The sequence below is a fragment of the Vulpes vulpes genome, chromosome 12, assembly GCF_048418805.1.
Source record: "Vulpes vulpes isolate BD-2025 chromosome 12, VulVul3, whole genome shotgun sequence".
NCBI lineage: Eukaryota > Metazoa > Chordata > Mammalia > Carnivora > Canidae > Vulpes > Vulpes vulpes.
This window is the reverse complement of record NC_132791.1, coordinates 153816462-153841048: the sequence shown is the minus strand read 5'-3', so window position 1 is coordinate 153841048 and position 24587 is coordinate 153816462. Positions and strand designations below refer to the sequence as shown.

The following is a 24587-nucleotide window of genomic DNA, read 5'->3' as shown; positions in this document are numbered from 1 at the left end:
AATATTGATGTTGGGGGCAGGGGTCTTGTACAGAAAATCAGGCATTTGGAGGGTGGGAGGCAGGCAAGGCCAAATGAGCAGCTCCCTGATTTTCAGAGGGAGGAAAGCTTTCATTGAGATTTGTTCTCTGGGACTCACAATTATCTTTTCAACACCAGGATGAAGAAAACAGTGCACAGGCAGAGTGAAGGGTCAGGAAAGAGTCAGACATGGGTGTGCCTCATGGAACTCAGGCTAAAGGGGGAGAGAGGTATGCACAGCCACCCCTGGGGCCGGCGTGAGCAGCAATGAGTAATGGGAGACAGAAATTGACCTGATAATAATTCTATGTGGAGGAAGAGGAGATAGGAACTTGGCATTTTTTTGAATCCTAAAAGGCAGTAGGTCTTAGTGGAAATTGTGCGGGTGCCTGAGTCAGTATCACCTAAGGTTCAACTTTGGGCTTTGTCACTTACCAGTTTTGTGACTGTGGGTGAGTTATGTGACCTCTGGAAGCCTCAGCTTCCTCCTATGTAAATGACGTCTACCTCTCAGGTGTGATTACTGAATGAGACAGGCTGAGACCACAATCTAGGCTGTCCGTGGCACATAGCATATGCTTAATAAAGTCAACCTGCTTTTTTCCCAGCTGAGATCCCTTAGACTCTCAGTGTGCATGGCTAGTGGCCTGGTATTATACCACAAAGAAAGGAAATTAAGGGAGGCCTGGACTTTGAATCTGATCACTGGGGTTTTAACCAGTTTCTCCCAGCGTGGCTCCTATTCGGCACACAACAGATAGATGTAGAGCCCTGATGTCAAGCTCTCCAGAAGGAAACTGAGGAACAGATTTTCTAGGTACCTGCTCTGTGCCTAGTGGTTGCTCAGTGTGGTGCCTCGATTACAATGCTTGCTTGGTAAACTTGTTTCCATCCAGAGCAGTGACTTCACAGGGCAATGCCACAACTTACTGGTGTTCACTTCAGAGTGGGCAATTAAAGCCAGGGAGAGAAGGATGAAGATGGGGATGGGGTCTCTGGGGTACCTGGCTTGGTAGCTTGGGAAAGTGGGAGCAAGATGATGGGGTAAATACTAGACTTAATAAACATGGGGGCAAGTGAATGTGAAGACAGATGTGTGATCCTGAGGTCCACTCCTGCAGTCACCTTCACAGCATAAGGACCTGCTGCTGGAATACTCCTAGGGCCAGAGACCTCACTGTTCTTTGAGAGCTGTCCTTTCTTCTGAAAATCAGCTCAGATGGTTTCAAATTTCTTTCTGATGTTGAGCCCAGATTTGCCCTCTCTTGTCATAAAACTTGAGCTTTTCTTGTAATCCTAGGATAACCTATAAAGTAACTGGAGCAACTAATACACACCATCCCTCAATCTTTGCACCCCTGGGGTCTTTGAAAGCAATCCCTCATCCTCACAGAAAATGCTCTCATGTTGCTTTGTGAGTCTCCAAAAGCCCTGAGACATTGGTCAAGGATGGTGGTCACTTCCACTCTGCACAACAGAAAAATGAATCTCAGAAACTCGAAGTGATTGGCAAAGATCATACCCAAAGTGAGGAAAGAATCTCAGGAGGATTCTGATCATTCTTTTCAATTCCCGAATCCCTGTTTCATCCAAAAAAAAAAATAATAATAATAAAGGTTGACACTAACTTATCAATTTGACAACCTATGTGTCCTTCCTATTTATCACTTTGCCCAACTTTTAAGTTTCTCTTTTGAAGGCCAAAAAGTGTTCTGCTAGAATCCATTGACTGATAATTATTACTGATAATTACAAAGTCTTTCATGGTTATTACAACTACACAAAAGGGGTTTAAACTGGACAGTTATAGGGTGAAGGATTCTTTTTCAGCCATAAGAATATTACACGAGGTCGAAAGGAGGGGAGGGGAGAATACAAGTGCTGGATGTTTCTCATGTGACAGCGACATGAGGCATGCTAAGGGTTAGGTGTGTGTCATTGAAACAGTTGACCGTGAAGGTTAAGTGTCATCCAAATTCAGTGTTGTGGGGGCATAACAGGGCCTGAAAGAGGCACTTCTGTAGCCTGTGAATGCATCATTTCACTTGAGGTCCCCCTGCAGAATCAGAATCATGTTCAAAGGCTAAAAGAGTGCAAAAAGCACTAAATAATGGATGTGGTAATGGGCTGTTTAGCAGTCACCTTCCTCCCCACTCAGGGATGTGCATTCCTGACAGCCCCAAAGAGGCCAGGATGTTTGTCTAAAGAACATGAGCAGCATTATCAGCCAGCAGAAAGGAAGACTACCTGCATGTCCCCTGTTTCTTTGAGAAGGAAACTGATGATAAATTCATTGGTTCTGAGTGCTGCTAAGTACAGGTGGTGGAAACTCAGGCACCCAAAGGACCTCAATGATATGCCCAGAAGGTGCTTTGCCTGTTCAAGTCCTGCTCATCCTTCAAGGCTCTGCCCAAGTGATACCTCCTTCCTCCCTGTCTCCCTAGTCAGCTAACATTCCCTATCAGCCAGCATCTGTGCTCCTGGGGTTCAAAGACCCCTGCATAAAAATAAAGGCTGTGTCAAATCTTCCAGCTGCCTTGACTAGGAATAGAGGAAGTGTATATTTTGGGGAGTGAGTGGGATTAATCCTTATCTTGGCTCAGAGTCCTAGGAAAGGGTGGAGTGGTGTGTAGCATGACCCTAAGAACAAATCTGCTAGAAGGGAACATTAGAGATCTGGATTAAAACAAGCAAACAAAAGCATCCTAACATGTTATTTGTGAAAGAGGAACAAGAAAGGAGCCAGTACAGCTTAGCACCCTGGTGGGCACTAGGGCATGGATGCATGAATGTGGGGAGGAGAGTGAGGAGACGGGATCGGCTTTCTGTCATGCCTGCAGCCCAGCTGATCGAGACAAAACTGTGCTGCCATAAGCTGATGCACTGAGGTGGGTGAGACCCATAAGAAATGTAATGAATTCTAACTCCTGTGCCAAACTCTAGGATCCAATACACCAAATGTGACACCTCGATGAGTATATCTCTGACCATGGAAGGTGACAATGAGCCAGGGACTGAGCTCCAGGACAGAGATTTTGGAGCTGCAATCAAGATCCCATTGGATTCAGGACCCTCAAAAATTTACATGAGTACATGTGATAATACAAGTTGTTGTTACTGTTTTCTGGGGAAAAATTACACCATCAAAAGTTCAAAGAGACCAGAAATCCCCAGAGGAGTTACTTTAGAGAGAGTGATGATTAAAAGGGATTCCTGTCCTCAAGGAGCTCACAGAAAAGAAGGCAAAACGAATAGAATGTAACAGCTCACGCTGTTGAATACCAACTCTGCACCAAGCACCATAGTGATTCATATCCTTCAATTCATTTAGTCCTTAACACAAACACTCTAAGGCAGGTACTGTCATTAACCCCAAAGGCAAGGCCTTTGTAAGAAAATCAAGGTCCAATGGCTCACATGGATTCGTTAAGAAAAAGTGACAATGCATTGTGATCATTGCAAAGAGAAACACAGAGGTCTCCCAGGGGGGCTGATTACTCTGATGCAGTAGTGGCGGATACGTGGCCTTTTGCATTTGTCAAAACCCACGGAACTGTATAACACAACGATAAACCTTAATATAAAAAAGGGATTTCAGCTAATAATAGTGTTTAGGGGCACCTGGGTGGCTCAGCTGGTTAAGCACCTGCCTTGGGCTCAGGTCATGATCTCAGGGTCCTGGGATTGAGCCCCAACATCAGGCTCCCTGCTCAGCAGGGAGTCTGCTTCTCCTTCTCCCCCTTTCCCTGCTCATGCTCTCTCTCGCTCACTCTCTCTCAGAAAAATAAATAAAATCTTTTTTTTTTAAAGAGCGTTTAAATATTGGCTCATCACTTATAACAGCTGTGCCACCTAATGTAGGATATTAATAACATGGCAAGGTGTGTGCAGGAAAGGAGTTTATTAAAAAAAAAAAAAAAAAAGAAGGTAAAGAAGGCTTCCCAGAGGAGGTGTGCAATCATCTAGCACACTTGCAATCCCCTGCTCGGTGAGAACTGTTTGCTGCTGCATCGCTTGTAATGGCATCAAATGGAAATGTTCCAATTAATCTAATCCATATCCCCTATTAGGGGTTTTACATAGATGTCTCCTTTAGTCCTCCAAACAAAGCTGCAAGGCAGCATTACTTTCCATTTACAGACGATGACCCTGAGGTTTAGAGATGGAAAAATATGCTCAAGGACGCTTGGTAGGTGGTAGGGATGAGAGCATACCCAGGTCTGATGCTGAAGATCAGGCCATTTTGTCTGGGGTTGATTTGTGGTTTTCCCCAGTGACTGCCCCAAACTAAGTCTCTTATTGGGCTCTGAGCAGACCTAGACCCAAGCAAGAAGAAACCCAGGGTATCCAGAGCAACAGGTCACTGGGCAGTCACCCTTCTTGTGGGAAACTTGTGGAAGCCCCCAAACTACCTGGAAGGAAGCTGTTTATTATACACTAACTTGGTTGTCATTGGTTTACTCATCTTTCTGGCTAAGGAGCAGGTGGTGAAGGAGCAAACAGCAAGATCATAGCAGGGATTTTCAGAGCTCAAAGGTATCCTCGGGAATATGCACTCATCAGAGAGGCAGGTCTATAGGAGCAAGCCTGTAGGACAAGAAGATTCCAGAACACTGAGGGATATGGGATATTAAAGTACCTCTGGGAGGTTTAGTCAAGTGGGATTAAGTTTCCAATTCATATGCTATTTTCCCCTCAAAATCATTTAGCAAGTTGGGTTCAGTTGCTCTGTTGGGTAGATGAGAATAATGAGGCAAAGAGAAACAAGAGAACTTATCAGAAGCCCCATAGATAGTAAGAGCAGGAGCTGAGATTCCAAATCCAAGCATCTGCCTCTCCTTTAGAGTGGGTGCTTTTGACTTGCTACCTCTCTTCTGCTTTGAAAAATGTGGAAATTGTTCATGGAAAAGCCACCATCACCCCAGCTGCTTCTAGGACTCTGTGGAAACAGAGGGCTGGGAGCTACTACAGGCCATTCAGGCAGCCCAGTTATTTCCCAAGCAAAACCTTACCATGCCTATTTAATGCCCATTTCAGAGTTAGAAAAAACAGGGAATTTCCTTTAAAAGAAAGTTCCAGGAATTTCTATCAATTCCTTCTACAGGGCAAGGTCATTTGTACATTTAATTCCTAGCATGGCTGTGTCATGCCCAACTTCCACGTTCCAGGCCCTGGGCTTACTTCTGGTCATCCACGGACCTCAGGAAGCTCCTGGGTATAATGGGCAAAGACAGGAGTTTCGACACTGTGTGCTAAGTGTTGTTAAAATAGAGAAATGATAGGGAGCAGGGTAGAGAGGTAGGGGTGATCTGCTAACACTGGGTGGAGGAGAAGACCAGAAAGTTTCCCTGAGCCCCTAGAGCCTGAAGCTAAGCTGGGATGTTAGGGGAGGATGGGGCTCCTTGAGGAGGCTGCAGAGTTCACTAGAGCTGGACCAGGGGGAGGTAGACGAGAGATATGGGCTGGGGCTGGCATCTGAGTGTTGTGTATGTCAGGCTAAGGAGCTTGGATTTTTTTTTTTTTAAGGTTTTAAGCATGGAGATGGTGTGGCCAGATTGGTTAATAAATTCACAAAAAACCTAGGCAGCAAATGGAGCATGTTTCCTCACGTATCTAAACCTGTTAGGGGCAAGCGAGGCAATTTAGGCACAAATTGAATTGTAGGGAGCTGTGTGATGGGAGCTGAACCAAACAGAAACAGGAAGAACACACCAGTGTCTCAGTGACAAGGAGGCCTGACAAATGTAAAGGCCTCAGGGAGAAAAACAGCTTTTTCTCCAAGTGGCATCATGTTATATGTTCTCTATTACGTTGTAGACTGAGTTTGTGAGAAGGGCCCTACATCTGGATACGCTTTTTTTATGAAATCTAAAACCCATGGGCTTCCAGAAGCAGTATTTAGGTTGGGTATGGTGGTTGCAGACAGTGTAGAGCAAGGAACGCTGATAGAAAGAAAAGAAATTTCATCAGGTAAAAGGGGAGTGGAGGCAGGAGAGGGTTAGAATGAACCAGAAAGACTTTCAACTCAAGAAGACAGCAGCTCAAAAAAAGAAACAAAAAAAAAAAAAAAAAAAAGAAGACAGCAGCTCATGTTTGGAAGGGACCACAGGAGGTCCTCTTTCCCCTCCACCCACCTCACTATGGGAGGATGCAAACAGGTGGTCTGACCTGTGGTCTCCCAGCCTCTGCTTGCACAGCTCCAGTGGCAGAGAGCTCACTCCCTTAGGTGCCAGATGTTCTATCCTTAACAGCTCCGACTCACTGTTCAGGACAGTCACTTTCACGCTGGGCTGGACGTGGCTTCCTTGCAGTGCCACCCACCAGTCTCAGTTCCATGAGCTGGCCAACACAGAACAGTGTACTCCCTCTTCCAACCAGTGGCCATTGGGGCTTCCATCTCCATATTTATGGTTTCTTTTCTCCAGGCCAAGCATTTCCAGGTCCTTCAGCTGTTCTGTTTCCCTGGGAATGGGGATTCAAACTGCCCTATCCATGTGACCTTGAAATCTGCGGGGATGCCTTCATGTCTCTCACACAGTAGGGTTTAGGACCAATAACAATGTCCCAGATAGAGTCATTCAGCCTCACAACAGTCCTGTTAGGGTCAGAGCTGGAACTCCTGAGGGTCTGTCTTCTAAGCCTGTGCTCTTTCTACCCATTACTGAGATTACTGTGATCAATAGTGACCAAACACCCTAGTTCTTTTGACATGGGCCGTGGCCAAGTCCAGCGTCCCTCTGAGCAGAAGTTCCTCAGTGTCCCTTGAATTATGTACAGAGGGCACCTTCTGGGTGCTGACTGGAGGTCCTATGTACCGGCCTGGCCTAGCAGTGGCATGGGGCAGTAGCACAGAGCTTGAGATTTTTCATTTTTAGGAGTCCTACCAGCTGATGGGGTCTAGATGTAGTGGACCTTCTGGGTTTTTACAAGCCCACTACATATGGCCTTTTTCATAGTGGTCTGGCCACTGGCTGGGACCCTCATATACTCCAGAGGCTCTGGCCAGCTCTTCTGCTGTCCCTCTGAGTCCTGTGAACCACATTTAAATTGGATGGGCATCTCTCTTCTCAGGATCGAGACACTGCCCTCTATTTGACTAGGTATATAATAAAGTTGGCTGCAGACTCTGACCAAGGAATATCTGAAACCTTGAGACCTTCAGACATAGTGGTTTACACAATTCAACTCACTACCACTCATGGGGCCAGACCTTGGTCCAGACTGGCACCCTTTCTTCATCTCCACCATTTTTGCCTTATGCCTCCTTCCCTCCAACTCACAGAGGAGACCTTAGCATGTGGACTCTGGCAAAGCTCTACGAGTTGTGACACCTATCCAGAAGAGGAGTTCCCTTCCTCAGGTTGTAGATACAGTCTCATAAGAATGCAGGTTACCGGAACCTGGCAGAAGAGAGGAGGTATACTTACACTTACAGGTTGACTTTTTGGCACATCATAAACACCTTCCTTCTTTTGGCTGGTGGGAACCTGTGGAAGAATCAAATTTGATGTAGTCAAAACACTTTGATACTCCACTTTCAAAGACTAAAGAAACCATACTTCAACTCTAAGCTAGCTCAGTGTGTATGAGGATAGCGCCTGAGGGTCCCAAGTCAAAGGGGCTGCTGGAATTATAGGGGCAGCAGACCAGGCTCCTTCCCAGGGACAGCTAGATGAGGGAGGACTGTGTGAATCACTTCACAAATGTTTGCAGGGTCTCTGCCGCTGGGCTTCTCATAGAATCATGGAACAGGAGGCTGCAGAGGCCTCAGGGGTCCCGTGAGGGAAAAAGATAATCCTCGTTTCACCAAAGACAAGGAGGTGCTCCAACTTGTCCAGAGTGATTAAAACTAGTTTTCAGCTGAGCTTAAGCTGCTCGGTGCAAAGATTGGGATCCAGTTTAGTTAAAATATAGCAAACATTGAGGTCTCAGTATCAAGAATGGCTTCTGCTGGGATTGTGGACAAGCCAGGCAATATTCACCAAAAGTTTTTTTTTTTTTTTCCAAGAAAAGGGGGCATCAATGGCATGAAAAGCCTAAGACAAAAATTGAAAAACCTCAATTGTCTTTAAATATGTATCTGTATTTTCTTCTCCCCCTCCTTCCTCTTACTCATCCATCTGATCTTACTGGGTCGCTTGGTAATGGTATTACCCCGAGCAGGTCCCTTAGCTCCTCTGAGCTTCACGATTATAAAAATGGGTGTTACTGGCTCTGCTTCTCATTTGGGTTTTGTGGGGATCAAATGAGAAAAGAGATGGTAAATAAAAATGATTAGGAACTATAGTGCTGTAAAGTGTTAGAATGATAGCTGCTTTCACCGCTGATACATTATATAGGTAAGTATAAGAACTCATTTTATAACACTAACAACAGTAGATACGTTGAATACTTTTCTAATGAGTCAATCAAGGGCTTTACACTGAAGCATTCTGGCTTGAAAGCAATCAGTTGTGCTTCCCAGCAACCAGCACCGCGCAGCTCACACCTCCATGGACGCCACAGCCTGTACTGGTTTTACAACTGTCTGCTAATCTGTGTTTCTTGTCATCAGATTGGGAGCTCCTTAAGAGCAGGCACAGTGCCTAAGTGCTTACTCAGTAGGCATTTGGTAAATGTCTTCTGGGTAAATGTATCATAAGAAATGTGGGCACCAGTGAAGAAAAAGAAAAAGTGTCTTTTAGGCTTGGACCAGCTAACTCTTCCATAGATAAGAAGTAAGAATTTGGGCTCATTTCTCGAGTCCCTTTTGGTATTTTCATCCTTATCAGCTTAACTCAGAATCCTTATATTGCTCCTAAGAACTTGGTATTAGAATCTTCACTTTACGCAGCAGAAAGTGAGGCTTAGAGATGTTAGGGAGACTTTTCCAAAGCTTCCAAGCTCATTAAGTGAGGAGATTCAAATCCAGCTCTTTCTGGCTACCAGACAAGACATTTATTACTAATGGCATCAACTAACATTGACAGGGCGCTTTCTGTGTGCCAAGCACTGTTCTGAATGTTTGTGTTTACAGGTATTCTCAGGCAAGTCAGTTGGGTGAGGGTGACAATCGTCATTGTGTTGCGGATGAGGCAAAGGAAACCCAGAGAGGGCCCTGTAGGGGAGTAGGCTGCCAGAGTTGGAGTCCTGGCACTTTGCCTTTTAACAACTATACAGACAGCTGCATCTCATCCCTGTTTCCACTGTCCCCGTAGCTGTTCTGATCGCATCTTTCTCTTTGACATCATATTCTCCACTTTCAAAAGGTGGTGCACATTCTTGCAGACATCAGGACTATGAGCGGGCATGGTCGTGTGGAGGATGCACTTTCTGAGCTGCTCCTGCAAACCTCAGCTTGCAGGTATCCAATGAAGAATGTAATTTCTTTGCTCCTGATAACTGGCCTCCATCTAGAAGGAACCCTCTAAGAATGCCTACCGAGTCCTTGTTAACAAGGGCCGATAAATTACCAGCTCGCACTTGTATTTTTACTAGCTCACCTTTTCCTGAGCAAAATGAACAGCATTTCTGTTCCCCGTAATTCACTGCTCACTATGGGCACTTAGCAAGTTGAACCGCAGCTGACTCTCAATTATCCCTGCAAATGGAGGAGAAGCGGCAGGATGGATAAACCCAAACTGCATAATTGAAAAAGCTTTGCTGCTTGGCTCTCCCATGGGTGAGATATCCATCTGCCTGTTTGTCCTTTAAGATTTATGTCAGCTGGGATGTCTTCTTGGGAGCCTTGCATGGTTCTCTACCTGGTTGGAGACTTCCTCTGTACTTTTGTGACCTCTGGAATACCCTTCCACTAACAAATAAAAGTGGCCAAGAACCTATTATGTATCATGATCTGTGCTTTGCCCGGGACAATGATGGCGAGTGAGCTGGATATGGCCTCTCCTTGAAGGAGCTCCTTATCTTACTGGGGTGCGGTGGGGGCTGAGGGTGGGGGTGGGGGGAGTAGCTGGGAAAGAAATCAGGCTACTTGCATGCGTGCAAAATGTGCTTTATCTTATATGGGAGCTGTCAAACCACACTGCAGGTGTAAGCTTGTGCAGGACAAGGCACATATTTTACAAACCTGTCTCTCCACAGGTAAATACTGGTTGCATAGGAAGTGTTTAAGCATCAAACCTTTACTGTGTATATGCTAAGAGCAGAACACTGGCAGAAGTGCCTGAGAGAGAGTGGAGAGAGCCTTGTCCTGATTCTCATCCCCGCCTGGTGGGTCCATGCTGCCTGTAGACCACCTCCCTAACACGACATTGTAGAGTGAGCGAGAACAGTTCTGGACCAAAAGGAAGTGGGAGATCTGGTTCCAGATTGTGGCTCTAGCACAGGCTATGTGACCTTAGAGGGTCTCTTTGTTCTCTGAATCTCAGTCTTCTCATCTTGCTGTCAGAGGCACTCAAAGGGGTGCCTAGAAGCTCCTTGAGGGTTGGGACCGCACTACGGTCTATCACATCTTCATGTGGCAGGCACATGCCAGGTGCTCCATACAGAACTGCTTTTTTTTTTTTTTTTAATTCATGAGAGACAGAGAGAGAGAGAGAGGCAGAGAGAAGCAGAGTCTCCAGAATCAGGCCCTGGGCTGAAGGTGGCACTAAACCACTGAGCCACCCAGGCTGCCCCAGAACTGCTTTTTGAATGAAGGAGTTAACAGAGGTGCAATTACTGCAAAAGCTATACATTAAGTGCTGTAGGTACAGAAGATACTTTTTTAGCTCAGTATCATACTAATAGTGTTAGAGAGGCAGTTTAAGGGTTGAGTGACTAGGAGTAGAGACTTCTCATTTTAAAATAACAATACTTGACACATCATGGGCGATTAAAAATGATTTTCAAACCAAAGAACGTGAAAAATGCCCGCGTGGAAAGCTGCAGTCTTGCTAGCATGGGAAGCTTGTTAATATTTCTGTTCTCAATACCAGGTTGAGAAGCTGAGGCTCTGGCCTTGGGCCCAGCACTTAAATCAGAGGACATGATTTTCTTACGTTTTAAATTGATAGTCATCATAGCTATTCTTATCTTACTGAGTTACTGCAAGGGTCAAAATTAAGTGAGGTGTAAAAGCCCTTGTACCACAAGGTTCCGTGTTGTTTTACAAAGATGACTGATAACTTTTTCTGATGCACGCAAAAAGAAAGACAATTATTATTAATCCGGTTTGGAAAATGAGACTACTGATCCTCAAAGAGAGGTTACAGTTGCTCAAGAGTCTCTCCCTCCCTTGCGCCGGAGTTATAAATAGCAAAGTCAAGCGAGGTTGCAACTTTCCGCTAGGCTCTCTGACAAGATGAGGCGAGCAAGTCATGTTCTACTTCGCTTAATACATCATCATCAGACATCTTGATCACATTCTTAGGAGGCAAAGGGAGCTAACATTTAGAACCTACTATGTGCCAAGCGGCCAAGTGCTTTACACCTGCACATCACTTCTAGAAGCAGATGACACAGCATCCCTCATTTTATTGCCCAGGAGACTGAGACACGAAAGTTATGTACGTTATCCAGGGCCACAAAACAGCTAACAGATGACACCTGGGGTCTGTCTACCTCATTCTGGAAAATAGGGAAGGGATGAAAAATCTGAGGCCACTGTGGGCCACACCGAAGACTGAGAAACACTACAATGGACTCAAGAGGAATAGCTATGGAACATTCGCAGGCCCTTAAAATGCAAAGAAGAGCGAGGTTCCTAATCACAGCTCCTTAAAAGCCTAGCCTTATCTTCAGGCCCAAGAGCTTATCTCGAGTTAAGCAAATTGAGGCCCAGCTGACTGGCAAAGCAAGAGAGGAGAACAGAGGGTGATAAAATATTCATTTCCTTAAATGGTACCTTCCTGCTCATGATGGACAAGATGGGAAGATCCGGAGGTCAGAACTGTTAAAACAAGTGTGATTTTGAGATAGTGACTTGAAACCCGAACAGAATCTAATCATGCAACTTGGCGTCAGGATATTCTGAGCTCAAAAGAGCCTTGGGATTTATTTACCGAGGTCGGAGGGACCTGGCTGTGAGGCAGGATGCCACTCCCTGCAGCTCTGTGATGTTGGGCAAGACACCATATCTGTGTGAGCCCTACTGTTCTGTCTGTAAGGTGGGAATGATGGTTCAAGCCTCACAGTCTTGTTGTGAGACAGAAGATGTTGCAGGTTAACCTCGCTCACAGAGCCGGCCCACAGTCAGCACTCAATAAATGTTACCCAAGCCACGTGTGCGGTGACTTCTAAGGGGCCTTGTCACCCTGTGGAGCAAGTAAACATGTTTCCCTAAAGAATCACTGTCCTGTGATGAGGCATGAGTTGCAAAAAGCAGCAAAGGGCCTGTCCGAGAGACTCTTCAGTCTTAGTTGTTCATTTTACAGATAAGCAAACTGAGGCTCAGAGTAGGAAAGGAACTGGATAAGCCAGATGAACCGCTGAGCTGGTACCTGGACTAAGATTCCGAATCCACACACTGTGTGACCCAGGATGAAGTTTCTTCTTTATATCCTTCACAGGATCTTGCTGCATTCTCATGACAATGAGTTATGGAGAAATTACGCCCCTACCTTATCACTGGGGAAACAGAGTCTCAGAGAGGGCAAGTGTCCTGCCCACTACCACTCAGCCAAAGGCAGGTGCCCAGTTCTCTGTTAGCCTACACCAGTTCTTCTCACACCTCCAACACTACCCTCCACCCCCACAGGGCACAGTGGGAGCCTCGCCGACCACAGCTCAGTCGGAATTCAGAAACCTTGCACTAAAAAGCCTAATTTCATCTTAAAAGGTATTTTTTTCTTCAGTGGATGACTGGTTAATGGCTCCTTTGGCCTCACATTCAGACATCACAAGGTTGTGGCAATTTAAAGCCTGACACTGAGAATAAATATGTAAGTTTTCCATGTAAAGATGGAAACTTTGTGAGCAATGATTTTATTTTTTAAAGTTTTTAAAAAATATATATTTTATTTATTTGAGAGGGTGAGCAAGAGAGATAGCAGGAGTGGAGAGAGGGGAGAGGCAGAGGGAGCAGAAGAGGGAGAAGCAGATCCTCTGCTGAGCAGAGAGCCCAATATGGGCTCGATCCCAGGACCCTAGAACCCCGGGATCATGACCTGAGCCAAAGGCAGGTACTTAACTGCCTGACCCACCCAGGTGCCCTGTGAAGGATGATTTCTAAACAAAACTTCAGTGCACAGCCTCCAATCCAGAAAGATCCAGTGGACAGAAATACTTAGATTATTACTCCAATGGACTGGTTTAAACCAAGTTGTTGGTAGAGCTGATGTTACACTTTGGTCATTTGAATGCTGTGCATTTGACAGAAACTGAAAATCTGTTTTACTTTCATTACACAAGTAATGTATGCCCAAGGCAGAAGAGCAGACTGCACAACTGAGTAAATTAAGGAAATTAAAATCACTTATTAAATACATTAAATTTTTTTCTTTCCTCCATAATGTTTATATTTCAAATTAAGGCTAAAATTCTAATTAGTGAAAAATTGGATGTAGTCATATTTGTTTGATGTGTTGCTATGGTGCAATTTCTCAAATTCTTTGATACAAAAGCACTGGGGGAGGACGTGTGAGTTTTGCTTTCACTCACACTGGGTCTGATCTCAGCCCTAAATAGCTATACAGCATCCCCCCCTACCCCAGCAACTCAACTTCTCCGAAGCTCAGTTTTCCCTTGTAAAAGTGGGATTAAATACTTACTTTAGCATGTTTGTCAGAATTAAATGAATCACAAAGTGTGTACAGTATTCTTCACATAAGCAGACATTTAAGAATATTAATTTACCTTCCCTTTAGGAGGGGTAAAACCTTGAGCTGTACTTTCTCTTATTCAGTTAATATCCCCAATGCTGACTTCCAACAGCATTTTTGAATTTGTCCTTGATTTGCAGTAGTGCAAATGGCTTTTTAAAGAAATCTGATGAGCACCTTTTTCTGAGAGATGAAGGACCCTCCTTTATCACGGACAACAACTCTCCAATGGATTACAGTCATTACAATGGAATCTTTGATTCTTGAGTCCATTGAAAATAGTTAAGATCATTAACTATTAAAACACCCCACTCAATGGGCCATTGAACATTTCCACAACAAGGCGAGGAAACTACTGGTCAATTGGTCAAAGCCAGCTCAGAGGAAGGTATTTTACCAAGCCAGGATGACAGAGAGAGCGGTGTGACCCTATGAAGCGGCCCCCCTGGTTCTGCAGACCCCTCAGGACACTGAGTGGGAAGAGCACAATGGAAAGAGAAGCAATTTTATACCTGATAAATGTTTTCTTCTGTTTCGGGATCACGGATTGGCTCGTGTCCAGCCTCAAACACAATGTACTATTATGGAGCGGCCAGAGAGGAAAGGTCAGAGGGGAAGAAGAAGGAGGAAAAAAAAAAGGCATTTGGAATTCAGGATACAAATCACAGTGAACATTAAAGAAACAGTTGCAACAGAAAACACCCTAAAGAGACAAGTGGATCACTGAAACACTGCACGTGCCTTGCATGCTCCCCCTGACTTTTCTAAGGAAAACAGCAAGGGTCTGATGGCTGGTTGTACAGCAGTCAATGCATGGGACCCCCTGTGCATTCTTCTGGAGACGCAGCCACTTCATTCGATGGCATTCGATTCAATAATGTCTGCGTGTGCGGTACCACTGAGGGGGAATGACGTCTCCTGGGGACATCTGGGATCCCAACTCCATGATCTGGGTTACAGCTGTTGCCCCCCTGGCTTCCATAAAGCCTGATGTCCTAACTTAGGCTCTGATGTGCTTACAAACCCCAAACCTCCTCAGCCCATAAATATCACCTGATTTTGTATTCCTAGTTTTAAATATTGAAAATCAATGTGTTCTCCTGTGCGTGTTTCAGACTCTGAAGGACTGGGCCACTTCAAACAGGGCAGTATTCTCCATTCTCTGTGAGCCAGCTCAGGGGCTGAGCTCCCATTCTAGACAAATCATCGCCCCCAGCATTCTACAGCAAGGGCATCCTGCTAGGCGCATTTTTGGCTTTTGTTAAAAGTCACATATGCTAGATACTTCTACTTCAAGTTATTCGTATTATATTACTTATTGTATCCATATGATCTCTGTCCCAGCTGTACCAGCTTTCAGTGTGACAACAAGCACTGATAAACAATGCACGTGTGACACACACACACATGACCCACATGTATCCAGTTAAAAATACAAGTTTCGGGTTTTATGTCCAATAAGTCCATTTTGGGGCTCCTTTCTCTCCTTGGGAATAAGCACAAGTGGGGTTGGGGATGGTGGTGTGAGGCCTCCTCTTCCTTTCTTTCTGCATCTGTTTGTATAGAGCACAAGCTTGGGTCCGAGAGAAGTCATCTCTCCGGCCACACCTGGGCGGCAGCCTTGCCGAGTTCAGGGAAAGCTATGGACTAGGATGCCTCTAGGATCTTCCTTACCTTCATTCCAACAGCCCTCATAGCATGAGCCGGCTCATCAAAGGGGCCAGAGAGACCTGCCCCGACAGCCTTCGACATAGCTTACAGACTGCCCTTTGGGCTGGTACTCCAATGTCACCAAAACTCAGTCCCCATCCCTAACTCAGAGAAGAGGCCATCTCATGAACTTGGAATATTCAAGAGACTCCAGAAAACACCCAGCTCTGGGATCAAACATTTACAGATTGTGGAGGGGGCTGAGGCTGGGGCAAGCAGGGAGAAGCCTATCTCCAGATCCCGTGTTATGGATGCTAGCCAAACTTCTGTTCATTTTTATGGAAATCCACTCCCCAGGGGCTGGCAGCTCTCACCCTCAGAACTAATCTCAATCCCTCTCCAGGCTTCTGTAGTCAGGGGGTTTTTCAGGGTTTTGACAAAGTGTCTGTAGCACGGGCCTCGCCATTCCTGACCCTAAGAACCCCGACGGCTTTCAGAAATTACCTGGTATACAGGATCTTCAACATCCTCTTCCAAAATTGTCTACAGCAGAGCGAGAAAAAGGAATTTGAAAAGCAGAGGATATAAATAAAGGGAGAGGTTATGAGACTGTATTCAGAAAACGCAGGACAGTAAAGGAACCAGCTCTGGGGAGGATAGGCTGCTGGGTCACTTCAGTTTGAAAACATACAGAGGAAAAATGAAAACCTTTATAGCCACCCCCCCCCCAACCCCACGGTTAACAACAGCAAATGCAATTGTGTTTCTTTCTGTTCTCCTCCCCAGAAATCTTCCTCAGAATTCAAAATTTCAGTTTCTCTAACACGTCCAGAATTTCAGAAAATAAAAGATCTTCTCTAACGGCTTGCTTTCGGTGCCTGTAATGTACACGGGGACCTTTCATCTTTGTTTATTTCTACTTGGCAGCAGTAGGACAAGTCCTGACTGTCAAGTTTTCATATCTGTTTATTTTAAGTCCCAATCTTCTCTGGCACTCGGATAAATTCACAGGTATACCTGATACACAGCTTGTTCACACTGCTTATCCTTTTGTGCCTTTTTTTCCAATTCTTCTCTTTGCTTCAATTCATAAATAAGTTGAAAGAGATCTCTCAAGTCCAGAATAACAGGTTCAGCCTGCAGTAAAAGGTGGTATAAAGCGCATTAGTCAGGGAATGGTACGGAGACCCAGCGGCCTGTTTGTTTTTTGCCTGCTACAACCCACAGCCCTTCCTTTTCCTATTAAACTGAAAGCATTCCATCTTTAATTAATTCTACCTTGTTTATATTGGTTTAGCAAATTGCATCTAGGCTAAAGTTCATTTCTTCAACTAATTATATTTGCAAATTCATAATAATCATAAGCATAAAAGGCATTGCTTTTATTTATTAGTAATTTCGAATACAATAAAATTAGGGTAGGCCTGATGCAAAACAGCTATTTGTTTTCCCTTATTTTCTTTTTAAATGAGGCTATGAGCACAAGGAAACTTATTTGTATAGTGTGCCTCCATCCAGCTTAATCAGAAAGGAAAATAATTAGTCATTACGAAACACGCATTAGAAAAAAACCAACAAGACTGGATGGGCCTGAGCCCGTTTCCTTGCTCCGAGGCTATTTGTGCTCTGGAGATGGGAGCCTGAGCATCAGCATGGCTTCGTCTGACATCAGAGGCGGCCTTCAAAGACCAGCAGCGTGACCGTACGCACTGTCCCCTAAAGCTACAAGGAAAGGCGCCCTCCTTGGATGGGGATACTCACCGCCTGGGCTGTTTTTATGGCAACAAATCTGTGATTCCCTTCCTTCCCACAAACGTATCCAAAGGCCCGGTGATCTGTGATGTCCTTTGCAATGTAGGAAATTTCGTGAACAGCATGATGATGCTGAAGGGCCTATTGGAGACAAAAGGAAGAGCATATTTCACGAGACTTTCCCTTCGAGCTGTTGATCAATAAGAGTTGTGTTTCAGCTACGTGTGAACAGGCCCGAAGGGCTCTGGGAAAGCTGTTGGGTCCAGATGGAAGGAAAACGAGCCGCGCCTGCCCTTGAGAGATGGAGGCTTCCCTCCATGGTCTTAGTGCTGTGACCAGAGAGATAAACAGGACTGCTCATATGCTGAACGAGCGTCTGCGGCGGTGCCTTCCTTCAGCTTGCCAGGGCCAGTCAGAGTAACTCAGCGGTGCAGGCTTCGGCTGCAGCTCTCTTCAGGACACAGCCCGGCCGAAGTTGGGGCTTGATAGTTAAGACACTTACGTCCCCAGGGACTCTGCTTGCCATGGTGGAAGAGTACGCTGTGCAAATACAGGCGGCCCCGTTCATATTCACGGGACTGTACATTTGTAGGGTCACCGTCCCTTTTTTGACAGATGGTGACAAGAGTGCCTTGAGGAATGAACACCTTTTTCTATCTTACCAAAGTCACCATTTGGGCTAGAGGTAGCTGGGCTCCCTTAGTTCTGAGGCTTTTTATGGGCTTGCTGCTCTGTTTGCAATGCCCATTCTTTTATCCATTTGCCCGAATCCTATTCTCTTTTAAAAGGACATTTGAAGGGCACCTGGGTGGCTCAGTTGGTTAACCATCTGCCTTTGGCTTGGGTCCTGATATGGAGCACTGCACTGAGCTCCCTGCTAAGCAGGGAGTCTGCTTGTCTCTCTCCCTCTGCAACCCCCTACTCGTGCTAATAAATAAATAAAATCTTTTAAAAAAGGACATTTGAGCAGCACCGTCTCTGTGAACCCTCCCTTGAACAAGGCTTGCTTTCCCTCCCCCTGCAGAAATAATTCCATAGAACTTCAGTCTCTACTGATCCCCAAATTCCTGAGTCCTCACACATAGCTTTCTGTGTGGGCTCCTGCTTTCAAAGACCTTCCTTCTCTGACACATTTGCCTGATTCCTTGTCTGTCTTCCCCACCAGGCTCTAGCTTCAACTCTGTCATCCTATAAAACCCTGCACTGTGCCTGACCCACAGTTACTGAACTCAAGTAAGTTGGGATAGTTAATCAGTAATTAGAAAATCTTTTAACACTGATCTTCCCTCCTTTATTACCTAAGCCTCAACAAATAAGGCTCACCATCCTGTTGACGATGATCATCTTTATGGCCATTTTCCTAAATTAAACTTACTTAAGGCAACCTCAGGAAATAGCACCCTGTGTAAAGGCTTATATAAGCAACTGGGCATTATATGATGTGCTTAAAGCCATTATATAAGGAGCCTTTTTATTATATGAGGTATTAAGAGGCTTGAATTCTAGCTACTGTGTGAACACAAGGCACTCACTATACTTCTCTAGAGCTTCATCCATTTTTCTACACAACAAGAAGTTTGTATCAGATCAATGGCTCCTAACCCAAAGCCCTGCATCTCCTTGGGTCATTAAAGGTAAAATAAAATAAAATAAAATAAGTCCTAAGCAATTTTCAACATTTCAAAAAGCAAAACAGAAACTTATAACTATCCTTAATTAAGATGACACATTTCATTGTACATGCAAATGAAAATGCCAAGATCATTTTAGCATTGTATCAGGTTACTGTTATCATTTTAGTATTGTATCAGGTTACTGTTAACATTTTAGTATCGTATCAGGTTACTGTTGTCCTCCTTAGTTCATCTTTGGGAAGATTCTCTTTGGCATTTAGTTATGGGGTTGAATCATTCAAATAGGCAAGTGAATGATTATAAATACATTTTTGGGGGGTGGATATAATTCTTTCCCACTATGGAGTCTGTGGAGGGAGGGAGACATGTGACATAAAGGGGACTTAGTTATGAAAGTGGTGGGAATCACTGGAATAGATGTTCTAGAAGGTCTTGTTCTATCAGCCCAGATCCTTTAGTCATTGGGAACTTGAACCACACAGCCAGCCTTTCAGGTCAGTGGGCATGTGGCTCTCACTATGGCCAGCACCTTAGCTCTGGACCCCTGGCCCTGGCCTTCCAAAATGCCCATTCCCAGACTGTTGCTGTCTTTCTAGGCTTCTAACCTTATGAATCAGTTCTGCCGTAGAATTTGCTGCTGTACCTTAACCTTCTAGACTCTGATCACTCACTAACTTCTCTGACTACTCTTGGGACCCTCCCTTCAGGTTCATGCCCTGTTAAGTTGCTCACTGTCCACTGGACATCATACTTGGAGGGTGGTGTCACTGTCTGGTCCCACTCGCCCCTAGTCAGCCATAAGACAACTGCATGATACTCGTGAATTCTGACCCAAATAAAGTTGGTGGGGAAGGAAATGTTTGTTAGCAAAAGACTCAGAATTCATTTATCCTTGTTTCATTAAGAGGATATACTTAGCTGGTGGAAGAAAAGTGCTCAAAGAGTGGTAGCTTTTTCATGGTGTTAATGATGTAAAACTGATGAGATTTATATTCACCCAACACAGGGGTATTGATTTATAGGCTTTTGTGAACTAGAATGGTATGCAGCAGGGGAAAGTGGGAGACAAAGACATCCTCCTTCTCTCCCCTTTCCAGAAAGTATTTCTCTCCCTGCATAATGGACAATGTTATCTGCGTCGCCTAATAATTCAAAGTTTGACGACAGTAACCTATTGATTGCCAAGTAGAATATTGCTCTAAAATTAAACTGTGATTAGAAGTCTTCCTGGTGGAATGAGATTTGGAGATGATTGTGCAAGGGTAAAATAGCACCTACTATGCAAGACAGCAGATGGAGATGCTTTAATTCATCTGGGAATCCTCATTAAGTGTTTTAAAATCAAAACATTTTTAACGCCTGATGATACCTAATATTGCCTCGCCAAGTGTAGCTCTGTGCGTGCCTGAAGTGCCTAAAGATATCTGTAACATTATCTTTTCCCGTAGTTAATTTTATGATGTTAAAAAGGATTGCTGTGAAAGTGGCTCATTTATTTGGAAATGAAGAATCATTAAGGGGGATAGGTCTCCGCTTCCTCCAACCTCAACTGTGCAGACATGATACAGATACGTGGAAATAAAATATATCAGGATCCTGATAACCCCCATGGTCATATGACTGCATTCATCTTGGCAACTCGGAGAATCTGGCAAATACTTGTTCACTGAGGCTCAAAATTGCTCCATGTCTTCAAGTAGATTCTATCAGCATCATCAAGGCCAGAGGAACCTTAAGCATCATATTGTTCAACTGAATTTATGAAAGGATGAAGGGTCCGAGAGAGTTCTGGTGGGACCAGTCCTAAATGTAGCCCTCGCTCTCCCTAGGAAGGATGACAAAGCACTGAAAAAAAGAAAGCAAGATTATATAGGATTGGGGTTTCTAACCCTTTGACTCCTACCTCCTCAGTCCAACAACAAAGCCATGGTTCCTGACAGACTGGGATTAGGAGAGGGAGAGCCTGCTCAGAGGCAGAGCTGAAGCTGTTCTGGCTTCTGGCAGGTGTCGGAGGTCAGACAGGGTCATAAATCAGAAGGTCTGGGGTAAAGGCCAGTTTGCTCTAAGGATCTCAAAGAAAAAGGTCAAGACGGCACGCTCTGGGAGTGAGGACTCAGGAGCCTGTGGCTCTCTGTGGTGTCTGCGGAGCAGTCAGGCTGGAAAAGTGTGGGGAGGACCCTGGTCATGGGAAATGAAGACCAGTCCATCCCAGGAGAGTTTCTGAGGGGAGCTCCTGGGGCAGCACCAGTCCTTCTGGAGGCAGGAGACAATACTGGGCTAGAAGAGGGGAGGGGGGAGAAAGGCAAACCCTGGCCATCCTTCTTTCATGTTTCCTTTGGAAAACAGTTGTTGTTATTGTTGTTGTTGTCTCAGAAAAACAGTCTGCATATTCAAGTCCTGCCAAAAATCAAAGCAGGTATTTGGTTTTAGAAAGAGTCTTCAACAACACCCTCTTTCTCTGCCACGGCTTTGTCCATTTCTCCCATCCTGAACCCTCTTCGTTCTATTGTGCACGGAAGGTTGTTACTGAAAAATTCTGGAGACAGACTGCACGTTAGCCTCCTCAACTGGGTTTGACCTTCCTCCCATCACTGAACTCCGGGTGACTCAGGCTACACAGAGTCTGAAGAGCCCATCACTGCCCCTCTGTGTTCTGTGTTTCCCCACCTGTCTGCCACTGTTCACAATGCTATCTCTGCTGACCGCCCTCTTCATCCCCTCACCCACGCTTTTGGAACTCCACGTAACTAAATTATACGTATGCTTCAGGGTTAGCTCCAACAGGGTGCTCATCTAAGGAACCTTCCCTGACTCCCCATGATAATTCCTGTCCCCAGATCTCACTGCACTGTATCTGTTCTTCTGTTTAGTATGCTTCACACGTCTTCGTTTTGTTTCACATTTACCTGTTCGCCCAGTTGTTTATTCCATATGTACCTACTGAGTAGCTGCTAGGTGCCCAGTCTTCTGCTTACTGCTAATCCACCCAGATATTATAACATAGTCCTTTCCTCGAAGACCTTGTGATCCTGTAAGAACAGGCAGGCAAAGAAACCCACAACCACAATATAATAAGACAAGCTTATATTAAAGGTGTGTATGGGGTGTTACACTGGCTCAGAGAAGGGATGGGAAAGGGCTTCAGGGAAGACTTGACAAAGGAGCTGGCCTTGAACTGAATCTTGAAGGTTAATGGGAAGTTCCTAGAAAATCAAGGGAACATATCTGTGTACCTGTTTTCTCTCTACTTTGGCGATGTTAGCTTCTTGAGAGAAAAAGATCCATGTCTGATTACTCTCAGTCTCATCCCAGCTCCTAATTCTGTTCCTTTTTGAACAGTGAGTGCTAAATAATGAGTTCAGGAAGGAAAGAAGAACCAAACCATCTGAAGGCAGGTGCTGCAAAAGGTAGTTGCTCAATAAATGCTCAGTGACTGATGGAATCAGGTCAACTCATGATATTTTGCATAGGATTCATTCTGTGAATGGAGACTTTCTTATCTGATCATCATTAATCCCCCCACTCCCCTTAGCATCTCCATGAGCCATTTACCAATGTTTAAATGAAGTATCAAATTGTTTGGAGGGTTACCATCTGACAGAATAAATTACAGAGGAGACTTAATTTGTAGTATGGTTCAATACAACCAATTAAATACAGTATGGATTGGAAAGTCATCTGCTCAGACTTTACCACTAGCTTTTCTTTTAAAGAATAAATTCTACCCCATTTAGCCTTCATATTATTTGTGTGTGTGCATGTGCATGTATGGGAATATGTGCTTTCCTGAGGCAATGCTTTTCACAGGAAAAATACCCACCAGGATTCAAGTGAGTTAACAAAAAAACAAAACAAAACAAAAAAGCAGATACGCAGATAGACACAGAATAAAAATAGATACATGGAAAATACACTACTTCACACTACAGGCAATTACAGTAGTTAAAACCTCACAAGACAAAGGCAGGCCCAGGCTCATTATAAAGGCCTTTCTCTTTTCTAACATATTTTTGGATGCGTTTGCTGCATCGCAGTGCCAATGAGGCTGGGAAGCAACCTCTGTACCACCCCCAGGCACCCCATCATCAAGTGCTCAACGGAGCTGGTCAGAGTGAACTCTTCCTTAGTTGCCATCCTGACATATTCTAGAAGGTTTTATTCAAGGACAAAACCACAGTTCCAGATATCCTAGTCTCTAGCTGAAGAGGCAGTGTGATAGCAGACGGAAGAATATGAACTCTGGAGCCAGAGAGAACACAATTCAAATCTAAGCATTATCATTTCCCAGATGTGTAGCTCCGGGCAGCTCACTCTGACTTTCTGAGCCTTATTTTCTCTTTTTTTTGTGTGATATGAAGAATGACAGGGAAACTTAAAGGTGGTTGGAAATATTAAGTTAATTCATATAAAACATAGCAGATATAAATGAGATGTCATCCCCCCCCCCACAAGAATGAAAAAAAAGAGGTAATACCCAGTGTTGACAGAGTGTGGGGAAACAGACTTTCTTGGGCTACTGGTTTTCTATGTGTTCAATGGGAGTAATAATAATAACTCTCTCATGGTCCTGTTAGGAGGATTGATGACTTAGGATATAGAAAGGGCTTAGAACAGTGCGGGGCATGTCGTAAGGGCTGTGTAGATGGTGCCATTATGGTTATTTTTATTATTTGTGGGAGTGTGATTTGGTGCAACTTTTCTAGAGGGAAGATTGGCTGTGCATTTCAAAGCCTTAAAGACATGCATAAACTTTGACCTGTGATTCTTCTCGTAGGGATTCAATTATCTGCAAATAATGTAAGATGTGCATGGGGCAAAGGCTTGGACACAAGATATTCCCTGCAGTGCTGTTAGAATAGTGAAAAATTAGAAATGCACCTAAATACTGAGCACTGACTGACTGGTTATAAAACATGCATTGTGTTATACAATAAAATACTATGCAGTAACTGGAAATCATCTGAGGAATGAACAAATTTTCAGCATAGAAACATATTCATAACATCCCACCGAATGAAAAAAGATATTACAGAATAGTATGTTTAATATGATCCTGTTGTTGGAAAACAAGTATGCATATCCATCTACGTGTATAAAAGGTCTAGAACTATATCCAACAAAATCTTTACAAGACTTCTCTTGAGTGGTGGAATTACTACCATGATTTTTAGAATCTTTTCGCTTATTTATACTCATTTTTAAAAAATTATACCAATCACATAAATACTAATAGCATTCCATAAGTAATACAATACTAATAAGTATTAAAGAGAGAACGTAAGATGCTTCTTTTTTTCTGACTTGGATTCAGTGGACAATGCATGCACAGCCATCTGTATATTTCCTCAGTTGTCCTGGAGCCCACCCTACCTCTGTCACTCTCAGCTCCCACAACCACATCATGTCAAGTGCATCCTCCAGTATCTTTCACTCTGCCCATTTCTCTCCAATTCTACTACCATGTTTGTCACTTCCAGCCTGGAGAAGGGCAGTAGCTTCAGTCTCTGCTCATCCTTTCCTTTCCTTTTTCCTTTCCTTTTTCCTTTCCTTTCCTTTCCTTTCCTTTCCTTTCCTTTCCTTTCTTCTCTTCTTTTCTTTCTTCTTTCTTTCTTTCTTTCTTTCTTTCTTTCTTTCTTTCTTTCTTTCTTCTTTCTTTCTTTTCAAAAAGATTTATCTATTTATTTATTCATTCATTCATTCATTCATTCATTCATTCATAAGAGACAGAGAGAGAGAGAGAGAGAGAGAGAGAGGCAGATGGAGAAGCAGAGGGAGAAGCAGGCTCCATGCAG

General features: G+C 44.2%; 1 protein-coding gene across 21 annotated transcripts in view; it reads right to left on the bottom strand.

Annotated features, from left to right (window-relative positions):
* Positions 1-24587, bottom strand: part of DAB1 (DAB adaptor protein 1) — a 1107850-nt gene that overhangs the window by 51945 nt on the left and 1031318 nt on the right. For 16 of the 21 annotated variants that reach the window (XM_072730801.1, XM_072730799.1, XM_072730810.1 and 13 more), the window contains 5 exons: positions 17171-17302; positions 16427-16546; positions 15914-15952; positions 14272-14337; positions 7448-7507 (listed from right to left, as the gene is read on the bottom strand). In XM_072730801.1, the coding sequence (XP_072586902.1) occupies positions 7448-7507; positions 14272-14337; positions 15914-15952; positions 16427-16546; positions 17171-17302 (417 nt within the window). The remainder of the gene's footprint in view (positions 1-7447; positions 7508-14271; positions 14338-15913; positions 15953-16426; positions 16547-17170; positions 17303-24587) is intronic. The other 5 variants (XM_072730814.1, XM_072730816.1, XM_072730809.1 and 2 more) reach the window with 1 other exon arrangement.